The following is a 17,591-nucleotide window of genomic DNA, read 5'->3' as shown; positions in this document are numbered from 1 at the left end:
ATCATCACAATAAGGTCACTGCCATCTTCAGAGTGGAGTTAAAGCAGCACACAGTAATTACAACTGAACAATGAGTAAAAAGCAAAACGTGCTTCTTTGACTCTCTGGTGCCGCACACTCCCCTTGAAGACACTGAGGTGGCATCTCAGGGAACTCGTAAAGTGGCATCACACTTAATCCACATAAGGCAATTCACCAACAGTCATGTACCTTAACCTCCTTGTTCCCCTAACTTTCACAGAATCAGACTCGCAGCCAAGTAAGGCTCAACCACTCATTTAGTACATCCATCTCTCCAAAAACAGTATCAACAGACACAGACATCTGCTCAGCAGGAAGCTGCATCCCAGTTCCAGCTCTGCCAGATGCTTCATGCCACACTCACAGCTGGAAAACAGCAGAGATGGCCTGTAACTGCTTCCCAAGAGAGCAGCAGAGGAAAAAACCCACTACCTCTCACAGTTCTGTGGGAAATACTTCATGTCTGCCAGACCTCAACATATCTGCAGAAATACCCACTCACTATCCAAAGCCATCTTCTCCATCTAAGTAGCTTACAAAATACATGTTCCTAAAAGCCTCAGATTCTGGAAGCTCTCCACCCTTCTCAGGCCAAGACTGTCACAGCAGCCACCACAAGCTCCCTTTGCTTTTAATTTCTTATCAGTGCATAACTTTACCAGCCTCAGTACTATCCTTTGTTTCCTGCTTAGTATGTAAATACAGTATAGTTTATCCCTATTGCTGGTTTTACTACATTTGCTTTCAACACCTTATTATGTGCAAACAAAATTGTTGAGTTTGTACAAAGTCTATTGGTAATATAGCTCTCCATTACAGTCTCCTCTGAAACACAGTTATTTTTGGACCACATAAGTCCAAAGGAATTCAGTCTCCTGGGTCTCTTTCTGCATCAGCACCTCTGCTGACACTACAAATAGGTACTAAGCAGCGAAACTGCATTTCTGCTACGGAAGTCTCTACTTACTAAGTCCTGGATGGGAGCTCATTTCTCAAAGCCCACCAGAAAGCTATCCCTGGGCTGGATGCAAACCAGTGATATGGATATGGAGAAAGTATTATAGATCATGACATACATGTCATCTGTCCTCTTGGAATTTTTTCCCTTAAACACTGGAAGGATGAGCTTAAGGGAAAGGTCAAAAGGCAAGCTGCAGTGCTGTACAACTTAAAGAGTTTAAGAGCAATTCAGACAACTATCTTCAGGATTCTGTGTGTGGAATCTCTTCTTGGGCAAGGGTGACCCAAAGAGGCTCTTTCAACCATCAAGTGTTATCATTACTCATAATCAGCATTACTCGTACATCTATTTTATCACACCAGTTCCTTAATTCAGTACATGGCCAACAAGATCACATGGGAAACATCTGAAACAAGTTTTAAACACAACAATCTTACCACACTATATATTAAAATGGAAAGTTGGTTTATCCCTTAGGACCTCATCTAAATGCTCACCAAACTCCTCACATCAGCAAGGCTTTTGTGAGAGAGGGAAAGAGAGAGAGAATTTCCCTGATGGAGAGACCACCCATCCGGTATTCCCTTTCACAGCTGCTCTTGTGTGGAGTTTTCTAAGGCTTATTTCATGATGACAAAATTTTGGTTTTATTTCAAGTTTCTTTTCCAGGAGACAGATAGATGATATTTATGTGTTTAGCTACAGCTTCTTACAAAATGATGTAATAAAAATCTCCCCAACCATCATTTATATCATGTAACAATGAAAATTAAGTTCCACATTCTTTAATTGTACCAACTGTTGCTGAAAAAACTCCACGTTGACTCCAAGGATGGGATATCATGGCAATTGTAACTGAGATGGATCAAAGCTGCTTGTCTTTTATGGTCTTCATTTGCAAAGGACCGAACATAACCGGATTACTGGTAATGCACTACAGCTCAGTATAAAAGTACATTAATTTTCTTTGCCTGAAAAAGGCTCTTAACTTTTTTCATGTAATTACACCAAAGAGTAAGTCAACTGTAAGGCTAAAAGGGAGCAACCGTGAGGAGAAAAACAGGAATAAACCTTCACCGGGACTTGAACTTGGGAAAACCATGCCAACATGTTCAGAATGAGAAACACCACTTTCACCTCCTCTGATGAAAGTTCACATTGCTCAGCTCTCGAAAGCATTTGAAACAGGAGGGAGGAAGGGAATCACAGCAGGATTGAGACGGAATGTGTATTGCCTCTGATGAATGGCACAATGCCCAGGCAGCTGCTGCACAAATGCCAAAAGTGGGACCTTTGTTGCTTCAGCTGGATCCCTCTTGAAGTTTTGAATTACAGGCAGATACCTCACGTTATGGGATTCTTCTGCAACATGGTAACGCAGAGACTGCTTTCTACATGTGTCTTTTCCATTCTGAAATTGAAACCCTAATGGGAAACTACCCTCTCCAAAAGTCTCGCAGAGCAGCGAAAAAATACATTTCAGCACTTCTACACCAGACCTTACAGAAATTAATATTATCCAAGATCTTTGTTCATCTTTCAAATGCAAAAATCTACATCATCATAAGTGAATGCAGGCAGCCAATTTTTAAAAACAAAGACTGAAAAAGCTAAGGTGTGCAGAGTAACTCAAGAAAAATGAATTCATTAAAATTCTGTTAACAACTTGGCAGGTGGTTGCTGCATTTTAAATGAGAGCCAAGTCATTTTCCACGTAGTAGGTAAAAGAATGAATCACAGAATTACAGAATATTTCAAGTTGAAAGGGACCCATACGGAACATCAAGTCCAATTCCCTGCTCCTCACGAGACTGCCTAAAACTGGACCATATGATTAAGAGCATTGGCCAGACATATCTTGAACTCTGAGAGGCCTGATGCTGTGACCACTTCCCTGGTGAATCTGTTGCAGTGACTGACCATTCCCTCAGTGAAGAAACTTTTGCTAATGTCCAAGCTGAATTTCCCTAATGTAGCTTCACTCCATTTCCTTATGTCCTGTCACAGGCGACCAGAGAGAGGACCAGGATTGCTGCATTTCAAGTGCAGAATCCAGCACTTGCTCTTGCTAAATTTCATATGGTTGGTGACTGTCCAGCTCTCCAGGCTTTCCAGATCTCTGTAAGGCCTCTGCACTTGAAGGTGCCCACAGCTCCTTCTCCTCAACACACTTGCTTAGTGTACATGTCCAGATCATTTATGAAGACATTGAAGAACACTGGCCCTAAAACTGAGCCCTGAGCACTCCACTGGTGACCAACTGCCAGCCTGACACAACCCCATATACTATAACCTTTGAGCTCAACCTGACAACCAGTTGCTCACTCAGTGTTCTGTGGAGTTGTCTATCTGTGTACTGAACAGTTTATCCAGAAGGATACTGTGAGACACAGTACCAAAAGCTTTGCTAAAATGTAAAAAAAGAAAAAAAAGGCTTCCCTTGATCCTTGATCAACTAGGTGAGTGACCTTGTCATAAAGGGACTTACCCCTCGTGAACTCGTGCTGGTTATGACAAATGACAACCTTGCCTCTCAGTGCTTTAAGTAAACCAGATACATCTGCAAATATAGCATATATTTTCATCTAAAATGAAATTACTAAAAATTACAAGTTATAACAACTTCTAAGATCTAAAAATTGCAAAGCTATTAAAATATTTTTAATTAGATAGGCATATTTTAGTGTTCCAGGTTTGCTGTTAAATGAAGCGTAGAACAGAACTGGGTGATATCACCTTTGACAACAGCAACATTTTCGGAGAAGCTACTGTTCTCATTCCAGCTTAAACAACTAGTTCTGTTTCATCACCACCTGTGCTGGTTTTGGCTTGGGTACAGTTAATTTTCTTCATAGTAGCTGGTATGGGGCTGTATTTTGGATTTGTTCTGAAAACAGTGCTGATAATACAAAGATATTTCTTTTTATATCACTGAGCAGTGCTTGCACAGCATTAAGATTTTTTCTGCTCCTCACACCACCCGTCCAGCGAGGAGGCTTGGGGTGTGTGAGAGGTTGGGAGGGGACATGTCAGGACCCACAGGATCACCCCCACCATATGGTGTCATGCTTTGTATGAAAAGCTCAGGGAAGAAGAAGGAAGATGTTCAGGGTAATGGTGTTTGTCCTCCCAGGTCACCATTACTTGTGATGGAGCCCTGCTGTGCTGGGGATGGCTGAAGACCTGCCTGCCCACGTAAATTGGTGAAAAAATTCCTTGTTTTGCTTTGCTTGAGTGCTTGGATTTTCCTTTCCCTCTTAAACTGTCTTTATCTCAGCCCATAAGTTTTCTCACATTTACTCTTTGGATTCTCTCCCCCATCCCACTAGTGGGGAGTGACCAAGTGAGCAGCTGCGTGGGACTTAGTTGATGACTGGGGTTAAACCCCAATACCACCTCACATGAAGTTGTAGAGTAACAAGAAAAAGGGAAAAAATATCTTCTTCCTAACAAAAAAACCCTCAAATGCTAAAACACAAATGATGTTTCATTTTTATACTTTAACATGGTGACTAACAAACAAACTTCAACATTGAATAGATACTTTGCCCTACTGCTAATTTTATATGCGAAGCATGTTTTCGAAAACATTATTCTTTAAGCCTCCAGCACAATTAATGCAGTCTTATATAACCATAGAACAATTTTTTATAGTTTTAACTTATTTCCAGATTTCAAACCACATCCAATTTTACATAATCCTAAACTAAATATTACAACAGCTAATAAATAATGTTTGAGTTCTTTAACATAATGCAACTACATGGAAATTAAAATTCTTAATCAATGGACCATTCATTATATGATGAGAAGTAATAAATCTATTTTCCTATTTTCCACTTTCCCAGCCAAAACTAGCAAAATTAATATCAAATCTGTTTTTCCACAGAGGATGGTAACTAAATTAATAATGCAAAAAAATAATTAAACCGGATGATTTACATTTTATTTAGCTTATCATAAATTTTTTAAAGGGCATTTTTCTCAATAGGTTTTGGACTTTTGGATATCGTTAATACAGCAGAATGATAATGTTTGGTTTTCACTGTTTTCTGAAAAGAGACAATTCTGTGGACTTGTGGTTCTTCCATCCCTAGATTTCTCAATGAATTCAGGAAGTGTTTTACATTAAAAAATATATGTATCTTTAACTAATAAAATTTTTCCAAATTCATTTGAAAGATGAAATGCCACTACTCTCCAGTTACTGAAAATATCTTTTCATGCTTAGCCAGACCTGAGTTTCTATTGTTATGAGTGGCAGAAACATGGAAATAGTTGTCCAAGCATTCTTTAAGCAGCACAGATTAGAGAAAAAAAAAGTGAGGCTGCTCATTCTTCCTTCTTTAGAGGTCACCCTCTTGCAACTGTCAAGCCTTTTATAGTTCCCTCACTTGTTTTCTCGAAGTTGAAATGAAATTTATCTTAGAACAATTCAGCACAATTCCACAAAAGCCTTTAAGTTCACACCTCACTTAAATCTCCTGAAGACCATATATTTCACTGTAGGTATTGCTGAATAGCAGTTTTCTGGAAGACTGGGAAAACAGAGCACCAGTATATCTGTTTATATCAACACCACTCTGTTCTGGCAGATAAATACTGCTACAGATAAATACTTTAGGTTTACTTTAAAAAGAAGAAGATTAGAATGCTCAGAATTGGAAATATGATAAATAAAACTGGCTGATGTGAAGCACAAAAAAGAAAAATTGTTAAGATACATCCATCACAACTAAAACTAGAAAGGTCACCTCAAATATTAAGTGTCTGAGCTCTTACAAAAATTTCTAGCATGACTAGGACTTGGATTGTCAGTGTCATAGTGACCTGGAGAGAACTGCTAGTAAATAGCATCAGCTATTTATCTATTATTCCTTTCCCATTGCACTTCTTTCCATTTCCCATTTCCTTGTTTATGGTGAGTAAGAAACAGATGAAGGGGCAACTACTTGTGATGTATCATAGACTTCTCTTGCTAACACTGTATTTGCACTCGGCATCCTTATGTTGACAGGAAGTCAAGAAACAGCACAACTAAATGTCTGCAACACCCATCCTTCCCTGCAGGTCCTCCACTCCAGCTTCACTGCTTCTGCTTGGGACACCAAACCCAGCCTTATACTAAAGTGCCACACAGCTGTAGATTACTAATATGTAACTAATGAGAATTAGGACCTAATGAGCCACAGCACTGCACAAGGAAGGACCGCTGAGTGGTGGGTGCTACTTCTCAGTTTGGCACAGACTTGGACACATGGCTTAAAATGGGTCATCTCTTAGCATCATTTCTTTGTCCTGTCAACTGACTGTCCACACACTTTGGTTCAAAGTTACCTCTTCAGGCTGTTCTTCACAGCAGATATAACTTGCTGGGATTTTTAAAGTTTTTTTTTTCCTTAAGTCTTTTTCATAGTTTATTAATATTTTTCATCTGATCTGTAAAATAAAGAAAGACAAGTACTTTGCTAGTAAGCCCAACATGTTTGTAAGGGTGAGGACAACAGAACTGACCTCTGTGCCAACAGCCTGTCAAGTTCTTCCTTCCCCTGCAGGCCTCACAAATCCCCTGCCTAAGTGGACAGACAAGCGCTTCTACTGTCCAGAAGATAGTCTGGATTCCTATGTCTTCCCAGGGGTCCCATAAACACGCAGAAAGGAAGTTGGTTTCCAGACAGAACATGGTAAAGCACACAGTCTTGGGTTCAACTTCATGGTGTAGGTGCTCACACCTGAGAATTAACCATTGGGTGAACCACTGTGATACTATGTGCATACACAAGACCGAGTAATTGTCTACTTCTGAGCATCACTGTGCCAGAAATAGTGATATCCCCACCCCCCAAACACAGACAATGATAATAATTATGGCAGGTTTAACAGTGAGTCAGTTCAGATCAGACCACTGCCCATGGTCTTAGTCAATATGAATAGTTAACAGCAACAGAAGTCTCACCAAATTTCAACATTTGAATTAACTGTTTGATCAGCGAAAGACTCTTTTAAAAAGGAGGTAAAGCCAATACAATGTCTCCACAGAGAGCAACTACCAATTGCAATGTTATGATCTATGACTTGACAGCATTTCATCTTCTTATGGAGGTTTTTTTCTTTTTTTTTTAATGCAGTAGCTTAGTTTTATCTCTAACAATAGACTTAAGTAAAATTAAGTCATTCATTTTCTTAAATGGTGCTGCATCCTCAGTACCCTATAATTACTTTAGTACATGAATGCAATAGTTCAGAATAAAAGTCTTAAATTTATGCAATCTTACAGCACCTTTGGCATAAATCATATGCTTCCAGACATTTTGCATGATAATTCAGCCTGTACAAAACCTGCCACCTTTTTAAAATGCCTTGTATTATAGACTATCCAGCAGAAGATTTGCTACATTTATAATATTCCTATCAGCCAGTACAAAGCATTTAAATTTAATATGAATTATCACAATAATAAAGTAAGTTCCAATTAAGCCCAAACTGCCAGCCAACCAGTGCTAAAAGATGTTACCTTAAAACAGCTACCACTTGTAGTTTTTTGTTACTGTGTCATACGTATGGCATGCACTTGCCTACCTGTTACAGGCAAGTACACAATCACAACACATTCCCCTCTACATATAGCTGTCTGACCTTCAGGGTTGACTACTGAGAGAGAAAACCTAAAAAGCTGAAATTCCTGAGATGGTATTTGTAAAAAGACCATGACTTTCCATGCTCAGGACTTCCATGAGCTCCAGATATTCCACCCTTTCAATGAAGGAAGATCAACCCCTAACAGCTGAGACATATGATAAAGCTTTCATCCAACTCAGGCACTCAGACATGGAGAAAAAGGAGACTCCTCCCATGCTTGGAGCACACATAACACACAGCTCACTGCACTGGAACACCCACGCCTCTGACACAGGCCAGCATGCTGCTACACTGCAGTTGAACACTGACTCAACAGAACTGTCTCAAACCAAGGCATAACCCATTTTGTTCTTGTCCCAGCACAGTGCTGTAGAATGTCCTCACTAGTTTGCTGGCTGACTCCCACAGCAATCACTAAAAGGATTGAAAATTCACAAAAATACATCAGATATTCAAGGTAGTACCCATGATGAATGTGAACTACTTAGCACTTCTTGGATGTTCTATCAGGTGTTTGAAACCAGGTAACACATAGATGATTTGGGGCGGGGGGGAGGAGGGGGTGGTGTCTGAGAGACATTAACCAGTAAAAATGTCAAACAGGAACTCTTCAGAATAATGTAGATACCTCATATCCCAAGTTTAATGAGGATTGGCAGTGGTCCAAACAAAGAATACTGACTAACTTTTGAAATTTATTTGATTTAAAATTCTGAAATTCATATTTCAGGTCAATTTGTAAAACTGTCGATTACCCACAATCTTTGTACACAAGCTTTTAATTTTTTAAAAATACATATATTCAAGTCCGTATATTTTACGTGCAAAAGTTCGAAAATGTTGGCCTAAACACAGATCTATTGACAGAGTTCATTATTTTATCTATTTTGAATCAAAGGAAACTACAAAGAGTAGTTTGGGAGTGAGACAAAAAAGTAAAAATGAGACTAATATGATTTGTCCAATTGTCTTAAACTGAAAGAAAGATTTAAATTCAATTTTAAGATCACAAGTAGCTTTTATACTCAGTAAGATTTTTACAACTTTTTCCCAGTTAACCTGGACTCTTGTTCCTGATGTACTACATGCAATATAATTTTTGACATCAGTTTTTGTGGTGGAAAACTTTGGAATTGTCGGGGAAAAAAGGCTTTTGGTTGAGATTCAAGCACTCAACTTTAACAGACCTAATGACTCTTGCAGGAAATGAAGGAAGAAACTAGTGATACAATAATCCTACTTTAAGATTAAAACCTAGAAATAAAATTTTTCCTAAAATCATGCAAGGATAAAGTGATACTATGTACCTTTAAAACAAGGTAGGAAAGGAGCATATGCTCCTTTCCCAATTGGCAGTGATCTATCATCATACCCACAGTTGGTTAGTCTTAGAGATATACTAACACTCAAAATAATGAAGGCACTACAGTTCCTGACAGGAAACCCAGAAAAGTAAGAAATTTTAGACAGAGTTATTTACAGATATTTTCCTGTGAGAAAAGAATGGTAAGAATGTAGCTTGAACATTAACAAATCCACTAAAACATCAGTCTGCCTGACAGAGTCAGCAGATTTGGAGGGGGATTCAGTGGGGCTGGAAACTCAAACTTTACCTTGTAATCAGAAAAATCCCACTTTAGAAATTTGAACCATCAGCTAGAAACATGTAATATAATATAGAACTCTCTTAAAATGGCACCCAGCTAGATGAACCTTATAAGATGTGAAGCCTATGCCTATTTAGCTAAAAAAAAAATCACAATTACACTGAAGCTCTTTATTATTCTGCAGGGACCTATTTCTGAGTGACTGACATGGACAAAATCTGCAAATCTGCATTTCCTTCCTTTTCTTTCCTTGAGAATAGTGCTGCAGATCCTGTGAGCAATTCCTCCATTAGGCTGCTGACAGAGCAGAAGTTTATCTGAAATACATTTCCAGCTTTAATAGTCGGCTCTATTCTAAAAGATATACTTATGGAAAATAAATTAGATAAATGGAATTTTAAAATAAGATTATTCAAAATGTTTATTCAGATTGTTTATGAAATAATTATGCACAATGCTTAGGTAACCGTTTAAATGAACTGGTTACGAGTTACTAATGTTTTATTGTCAATTAGGAAGGCACTTGCAGTGGGATTCTACGGGAGATCCAGGTCATACCCTGCAAATAGCCAAGAATTTCATTGTCAGCTTTAGGAATGAGAAGCTCAGTACAATGTAGGAAGCTCAGAACTAACTGTTTCCTTGTTCCTTTAGCATTGCAGAGACAAGCAAGACCTATTCCATATTATTCTCCCAAGACACCTTCACACACCTCAGAAACTTCACTATGTACTCCTGATTTTCTGGAGTACCAATGGTTCTTCAAAGAACACTGACAAACACAGCACACTACACAGAAGTTGCTATGTGGTTCAGCCAAGGAGCAGCTCATGTTTAAGTCAGTTTAGGCTTCTGGGAGGAAAAAAAAGTTAATTTATTAAACAAGCAAATAAATAATGAAAATGAAGGAACAGATTTGGGGATTATTAGGGAATATTTATTTGGCAGGAGAAAGCAGAGAGGACTTGATGAGACTTGTAATAGATAAATCCATTATAAACATTGTTAACAGAATGAACCAATTAAGTCCACATCCCCAAAGCAAGTTGGCAATCAGTTTTCAACACCTGTTTTCAGACCAGGACTTGCAGAGTTTAAACACATCATATAAAGTGATCTCCCCACAACCTCTAGGTCTAGACACACAAGTTAAAATGTGCTTTCAGGACTGCTTACTGTGAACGTTAGCCATAGCAGATGTGATTTTCAACCAACGGCATTCAACACCAGGTGGAGGAGGGGTGAGCATTCTGTTCTGAATGGAGCCTATCAAAATCAGGTGGGCCACAAGCTGCAGACTGCTGAAGAGGGCTGGTACCTCCTGACTAGTAAAAGCAAGAAACAGAAAGGTCCATCCAAGGCAGTCATTACTCCATATTTACTTACAAAAAATCACTTTTGCCTTAACTCCAAATGTGAAGAGCATTACTTATGTTCTGGGAAATGACACCTGCAGCCCTCAGGGCTCCCTAGAGTCTCACATGGATTTCCAGCTAGGATCTCTTTGACTTACAGGATATAAAGTAAGTATCAAAAGTAGTCTTTTGAAGTATACATTTCAGACTTTTTATGAGCAGGCACTCTGTGGTGTAGGACATCCTTCCTGAATAATTAAAACACAAGAAGGTCGTATACAGTCCTTATCAGCAGAGAAATCCAAGAACCCTGACATGGAGGAAAACTCTTTTGAGCTTTACGCAGTGGAGTTATACTGCATCCAGCAAACACTCTTTCTCCTCAGGCCACCTGGCAAGATCCTGCTTTCACTCTGAGCTTCCAAAGCAAATGAGAATTTTATGATGCTGTATTTGCCAATTCCATTGTCTCCCCTTGACAAATTTACAGATGATACAAAATTGGGAAGATTGGCTGATACACCAGGTGGTTGTGCCACCCTCACAGAGACCTTGACAGGCTGGAGATATGGCCTCACAGGAGCCTCATGAAAAGTGACAAGGGGAAATGCAAAGTCTCGCAACTGAAAAGGAATAACTCCATGCACCAGTATATGCTGGGAGAAGATGGACTGGAAATCAGCTTTGCAGAAACAAACCTGGAAGTCTTGGTAGACAATGGGCTGAACATGAGCAAGTGATGTGCCCTTGAGGCAAAGAAGGCCAGGAGCATCCAGGGCTGTATTAAGAACAACACCACCATCAGGACAAGGAATGTGACCATTCCCCTCTACTCAGCACTGCTGGAGTCCTATGGCATGTGCTGGGCTCCTCAGTACAAGACAGACATGAACATACTGAAGTGACTCCAGTAAAGGGCACTGGAACATCCTCCATAAGAACTGATGCTGAGATATTCTGATTAAATGTAAGAAAAGTCTTTTTTTCTTCTCAGGGTGATCTGACACTAGCACAGATTGCCCAGAAAGCCTGTGGAATGTCCATCCTTGGAGGTATTAAAAACTTGTCTGGACACAGGCAACCTGCTCTAGCTGACTCTGCTTTAAGAAAATGAATTGGACTAAAGGATCTTCAGAGGTCCTCTTCAACCTCACTGAACCTGTGATGAACCCCAGTCCAATACCAGTGTTCAACATGGCACTCTGGCAAAACTTCAGCTTTGCAACTCCTGCACTTAGGAAAGCATCCTACACCCATTAAAGAGAGAACTAACACTGCAAAAGGAGCTGCAGCTTCTATCTCTTTGCAAAGGATTTAATGAAACAAACATGACAGCAGAAAGAAAGGTATCTGGAATTGTCAATGTTGTGCAAATACCCTTGCCATTTTTTGAGAGGGAAGAATAGAAGATGACAAGTCCAGTCAGAAGTATTTTGCTTTAAACTGTCTTAGACTGCACAAAGTAAGGTTATATTTGCACAACAGAATTCACAATATGCATCCAGTGTAGAAATGAGGCAACACACAATGACATGTAACACTGAACACAGATGCTTTCAGCTTTCAGGGGTGCAAATAGAAGCTTTACATCAATGATCACAGATGTCCCATGACTCCAATTTATACAGTTCATTTTGGCACATAGATACACATACATAGGCTACACGTGCAGGTACATACCAATGTGCCTCCTACCAATTTTGACTGAAAGGCCCATTCCGTTTCCTGGAATGAGGTTCTCCTCCCACTGGTCTAGTAAGTTAAATCTACAGGCATTGTAGTCTGATGAAATAAGATCTCTCTGAAAGAGAACCAGAGGGAATTAGTCATGTGGATCATAAATGTGGCAAAGGAACACTATAATTAACATCTCTTTCAGGCCATTTTGTGGGATATGCAATTCATACTGCACATGTGAAAAGCCTAATGGCTTGCTCAAGGTCTCTTCCACCCACAAATGATTCACTAAGAATTGCGTAGATACAAAGAACAAGAAAGCAAGACAGAACCAAGGCACAAGTAAGTTAGAACTCCAAGATGACCCCAAGTCCAAATTAAGATGCACTGCCAGGCTTACAGTAATCACAGAAGTCTGCAGAGAAAGAACAAGAGCATTGCCAGATTTTTGTTGTGAAGCCAAGATAAGTGCAAAATGGAAATCATAAATATCAAAAGATAGTGAGCAGAAAGAAATTCACAAAAGCGGTTGATTCAAAACACACAAACCTAAAAATCAGCTGAAAATAAAACCACAACAGATTGATAAAATATATTAAAATAAGCAGCAGTTTCATACCTGAAAATCATATTTTAGGATAAGCCATCTAATATATGACACAACTGTGACAGTCAATGACTGACATGGCACTAAAACTGCCAAAAGGAATAAATTTGCTGGCATCCAGTGTTAAATCAAATGTTGATAAGGCTACAGTGCAAAGGCATGTGAAAAGCAGAGCACAGGAACAAAAAGGCTTAGCCACTTTCTGCTAGCAAGTCTGCAAGTCTCATCCTTCAGTATTTATGCATCTTATGTGTGCCTCTTACCAGGGAATTCAGCCTTGCTGCTGTCAAAGGTATAAGTACTGTTTATCATCTAACAATAATACACATGCAAGGCACACAAATGACATTCTCTTAGCACAGAAGTGGCTGTGGTGCTAATGGGAAATGTGCTATTTGGAGACAATGATGAAATTCTAACAGCTGCAGCAGACTGGAGGGTGGAGAGGGAAAAAAAGAAAGTGGAGAGGTGGGGGAATAGTGAAGAACTGGGGCCAAACTAACAGCTGGGTAAAAACAGCATAAGAGAAAGGTATCTGGAGTTCCCACATCTTTTTCATCCCTCTTTTATTTTACCAGTTACAGCAAAGAAAGTAGTAGTGCATAAATAAATGGAGTAGAATTGTTCATATCAACCCTATCAGGTCATCATTCATCACATCATGAATGTTCTTTATATAAGCAGGTAAATACACTGATGCTAAGCACGGCAGAAAGCCCCTTAACAGAAAAATTAATGGAAAGATGATCAGAAATCCAAGCATCAATCACTGTCATATCCTACACAAAGAGGTTTTGCAACTACCCAATAGTTAAGAATTCTTGAGTAAGAGTCATACAAAAAGAGAAATAAGAGGGACAGAAATAAATTTTTTTCTACTCTGTGTGGGAATGATTGTTATCCAAAGGCTGGTGCCTACTCATTTACCTTCCTGTAGATGGTGATGATTTGGTTATGTGATAACAAAACACACACACAGGAGCACAGAGAGGCAAGGACAGGTCAGGAATCCCAGAAACATCTTGGGCAGGTACTCCCAGGGCCATCAAAGGAGAATGATCACCCCATCAAAGGCTTTTTTCTACACACACACATACATATGAGCACAAAGGCATGGGAACTTAGAAGAACTCGGCCCAGAAGAGAAAGCCCCAGCCCCCTGCTAAAGCTGACCCAGAAGAGTCACCAGCCCCATTGCCCAGCTGTCACATCCACTAGGTGGAGAAGCCCTCAGGGTCACCTGATAGGCTAAGGGGGGTTACTGTACAGCAGTATGGAACACATTATGGAATATAGAGGAATACACTTTTGGAACTGCACAAGAAATATTATAGGATGTTTATGCTAGGAAACAAAAGCAGGGGAAGGAATAGGTACAAGTGATTTAGCAGGCAACAAGCATGGAAGATAGAGGGATAAGAGGATAAAATGGGCCAGTCACGTGTAAACAGGTTTGCTGCCTGGATGGGACTACAGGTTTTAGAGTCCATGTATCTGTGGTGTCAGCAACTGCAGTGAGTGTGTAATTGCTAGGAACTATTAAGCCACAATAGCCAGCAGCTATTTGCTGGCTAAGCAAGCAGTTAAGCTAGGTGGTTTGGCAGACAGGTGTGTGTGTGTGTATGTCTCCGGGAGTGAGACAACTACAAGAATTGGCTTCTGGAGAAATCGGGGTGGTCCTGGCCAACTTTTGGAGAGATTCAAGCCTGGAGGTCAGCTGGAAGACCTACTACTGGATGGACTCTGTGTCCAAGGCTAACAATCTCCCCATGCAGGAGATGCAGGAGTGAGGGGCTGTCTGTGCATGTCAGTGAGTGAGTCTACATCAGGAACAATAGGGCTGCACCCTTGGGGACTCATATGTTCAGGTCATCATGAAAGCACAGACAAATGGCAACTCTCTCCTTTTCTGCCTTATGAAAACAAAAGCCAAAAAACAGCTCTTGACAAGGAAACAATGTAAATATTTGTGTCCCCTGCAAGTTCCAACATGTTTCTAATATGCCAAGTTGACAACATATTTAAGTAGGAACAGAGGAAACCATCATCTACTGATGAACAGGTAGGAAAGGGAATGGAAGAGTCAACTTTATGGTTACTTCTATACAATCAAGTGTGCAATACTAGGCATCAGCTACTCAGATGCACCAGTATACACATCCAGTGTTACCTCCTGTTGGCAACTTCAGTTGTGCTGTATGTTCTGAAATTGAAGAATTTTTTTTTTAAATTCAAGTTTGCACTAGTAAAGTTAGAGGAGTGGGAAGGGGCTGGAGATTCTGGTTCTGGTCTCTAGGGCTGTGAAAAATTATCTGGAAAGACTGAGTTGTAATGAGAAATAAAACAAGGGCAAAGCAGTTTAAGAGGACCAGTAGCAGAGAGAAGGGACAAGGCTTTAATGTGCCCATTATCCCTTTATTTCCCACCTCTGTTTCCCTCACTTCGTACAAACACCAACTTGCTTCCACTATACTGCTGGTGCATCTGAATTTCTAATGTCGAAGAACAAATAACCCAAGTAAACAAAATATATAAAAGAAACACTCAGCTCAGAAGCAAAATACAGATTGGTTCAGGTTTTTTTTCCATCTCTTATTTTCATATTATACTTATTATATGAGCTTTAGAGTGGACAAAGAAAGCAAAGAAAGCAAGCTTACAGGAGGCCATCCTTAAACACATTATGGTGATTATTTTGTGATTTTACATTGAATTGATTCTTCTCATGCATGCATATAAACTAAGAAAAACAGACTGCAACTGAAGTAGCAGCAGCCACATTTGTTCTTTGTTAAGAAAGGAGCAGGATTAGAATAACGCATTCATGTTTTTCAATGCCACTCCTTTTTTTAATTACATTTAATTACATTTTCAGACTATGCTGTCTTGCCCTATATATATACTTATGCTACATGAGCAGACACAACATCTCTTTGTATTGCTCTGCATCTTGGACCCTTGCACACTCCTGATCAAACAATGAGCTGGCGGGAAAGGGAGCTGATCTTTACTCACTAAAGAAAGAGTTCAGTGAGACATGAAGATGCACAGTGGGACTTTTTTTCCCAATCTAAGGTTGTCAAAATAAGGCTCCAAATGAGTCACTGTCTCACACAGTACAGTTTTTTCAGTGCTTGTTTGTTTCTCTGTGAGGCAATTTTTGTTTTCACCTTATTAATGCAAACTGTACATCAAAATGCTTAATGCCTTTAGTTAGCGGGAGAAAAAGAGGTACAGGCAGAGGGTATCTCTGAGCTGAGCCTGGATGTGAGAGGGGAATTCACTCCAATGGACAGACAGAGATTTCAGCAGTGCAGAGGCAGCAGCTGTTGCACTGTCAGTAATGAGACTGGGCTGAGGACCCTAGGAAGAGAAAAGATAGAGCCATGAAAGAACACAAGATAAAGGGAGACACTTCTGAATCATCAGGTTGGTGGGGGAAATACCATAATTCCCACAAGAATGTCAGCATCTTATTGGTAGGAACAAAAGCTTGTTCAAAAGCTATTAAATGAGTAGTGGGGAAAATGCATTATATTAAACAAAAGCAGAAAATGTTGAAGTCACCATCTTTTACTTCTTTTTTTCATGTCAACACCCTTTTCCTGCACACTGGCTACACATACCTATAATAGAAAAATACAATTCCAAGTAACTGGCTCCATGAGAGGAACTTCTTTTGCTCAAGCATCTTGCAAGCATTATCCCATCTGGCAGATGGAAATAGTGAAACAAAGGCTGATAAAACTACTGTACCAACATCATCAAGAGGTTTAAAGAACTAGGAACAGAATTTCCCCACTCCCCTTGATTATATCCTTCTGTACTGAGTAACAGCTGCCTTATACAGCCAACAAACTACTCATTAGCCCAGGCTCCCAGGAAAATGCCCTCTGAAGACTCCTGACTATTCTTCTGCCTTTTTTTTCACTCCCAGTTCCTGAAGTTTCCTGATGTAATGCAGTTTTCAAGACACCCAAGTGACACTCAGTTGACCACCATCTGGAAGGCAATCAGAAGCTCCCTCTAGCAAATGAATATGAATCAGAACATGAATCCCACTCCTGTTCTGCAGCAGGATAGGAATGCACAGCTGTTACTACATCTCATTTCAGAAAGGCATCAGAAACTTGACATTCATGACCACCCCAAGCACATTCTGAAACCCTGCCCTGCTCAGGTCCTCACTGGCAATCAGCCAGGCCCTTAGTGGTTGGTACCGCTGTGCATAAAACGTATCAGATGGCATATTGCCTTTTGTCATTTCTGGGAACTGGATTAAGTATGAGGACTGCAACACTTCATCTTGCTCCCACTGCCCTCCTACCCCAAATGGAGATGAAGGATCAGTGCGTAGTCTTATAGAGATGTAGCCAACAGATAAAACACATCCCAGGCTGCACTGTAGTTCTCTGATGCAAGTGACATTGAGTTATGGAACATGTGATGACACTCCACAGCAGACATATAAATGTAGTGCAACATGTTCACTAAAAAGAAATACCCCTAAATTATAATTCCTTGTTGCTTCACCTTTCAAAACAAGGAGGTACTGTTTAGCACTTAGGTACTAGTAAAATTCTTGTGAAAAGCCGCAATAGCCTAGGTCCTGCACATAATTTTATTATTAAAAGCAAGGCTATAAAAAAACAGAAGACAAGAGCAGCAGAGTGAAGAGTGAATAAGCTTTTAATTAGATGTTATACCTTCAAATGAAGTTATGT

At 39.8% G+C, this 17,591-nt stretch overlaps 1 protein-coding gene across 4 annotated transcripts in view; it reads right to left on the bottom strand.

The window, feature by feature from the left end:
- The window catches only part of TSPAN9 (tetraspanin 9), a 178,133-nt gene that overhangs the window by 126,159 nt on the left and 34,383 nt on the right, over window positions 1-17,591 (bottom strand). Inside the window, exon 3 of one of the 4 annotated variants that reach the window (XM_071557890.1) lies at window positions 12,264-12,384. The exons of the other annotated variants lie outside the window; for them this stretch is intronic. Within the exon in view, the coding sequence (XP_071413991.1) occupies window positions 12,264-12,300 (37 nt within the window). The 5' untranslated portion in view covers window positions 12,301-12,384. The remainder of the gene's footprint in view (window positions 1-12,263; window positions 12,385-17,591) is intronic. 4 annotated transcript variants of the gene reach the window in all.

This window comes from Pithys albifrons, chromosome 1 (assembly GCF_047495875.1).
Source record: "Pithys albifrons albifrons isolate INPA30051 chromosome 1, PitAlb_v1, whole genome shotgun sequence".
Taxonomy (NCBI): Eukaryota; Metazoa; Chordata; class Aves; order Passeriformes; family Thamnophilidae; genus Pithys; species Pithys albifrons.
This window is presented reverse-complemented; position numbering and strand designations above follow the sequence as displayed.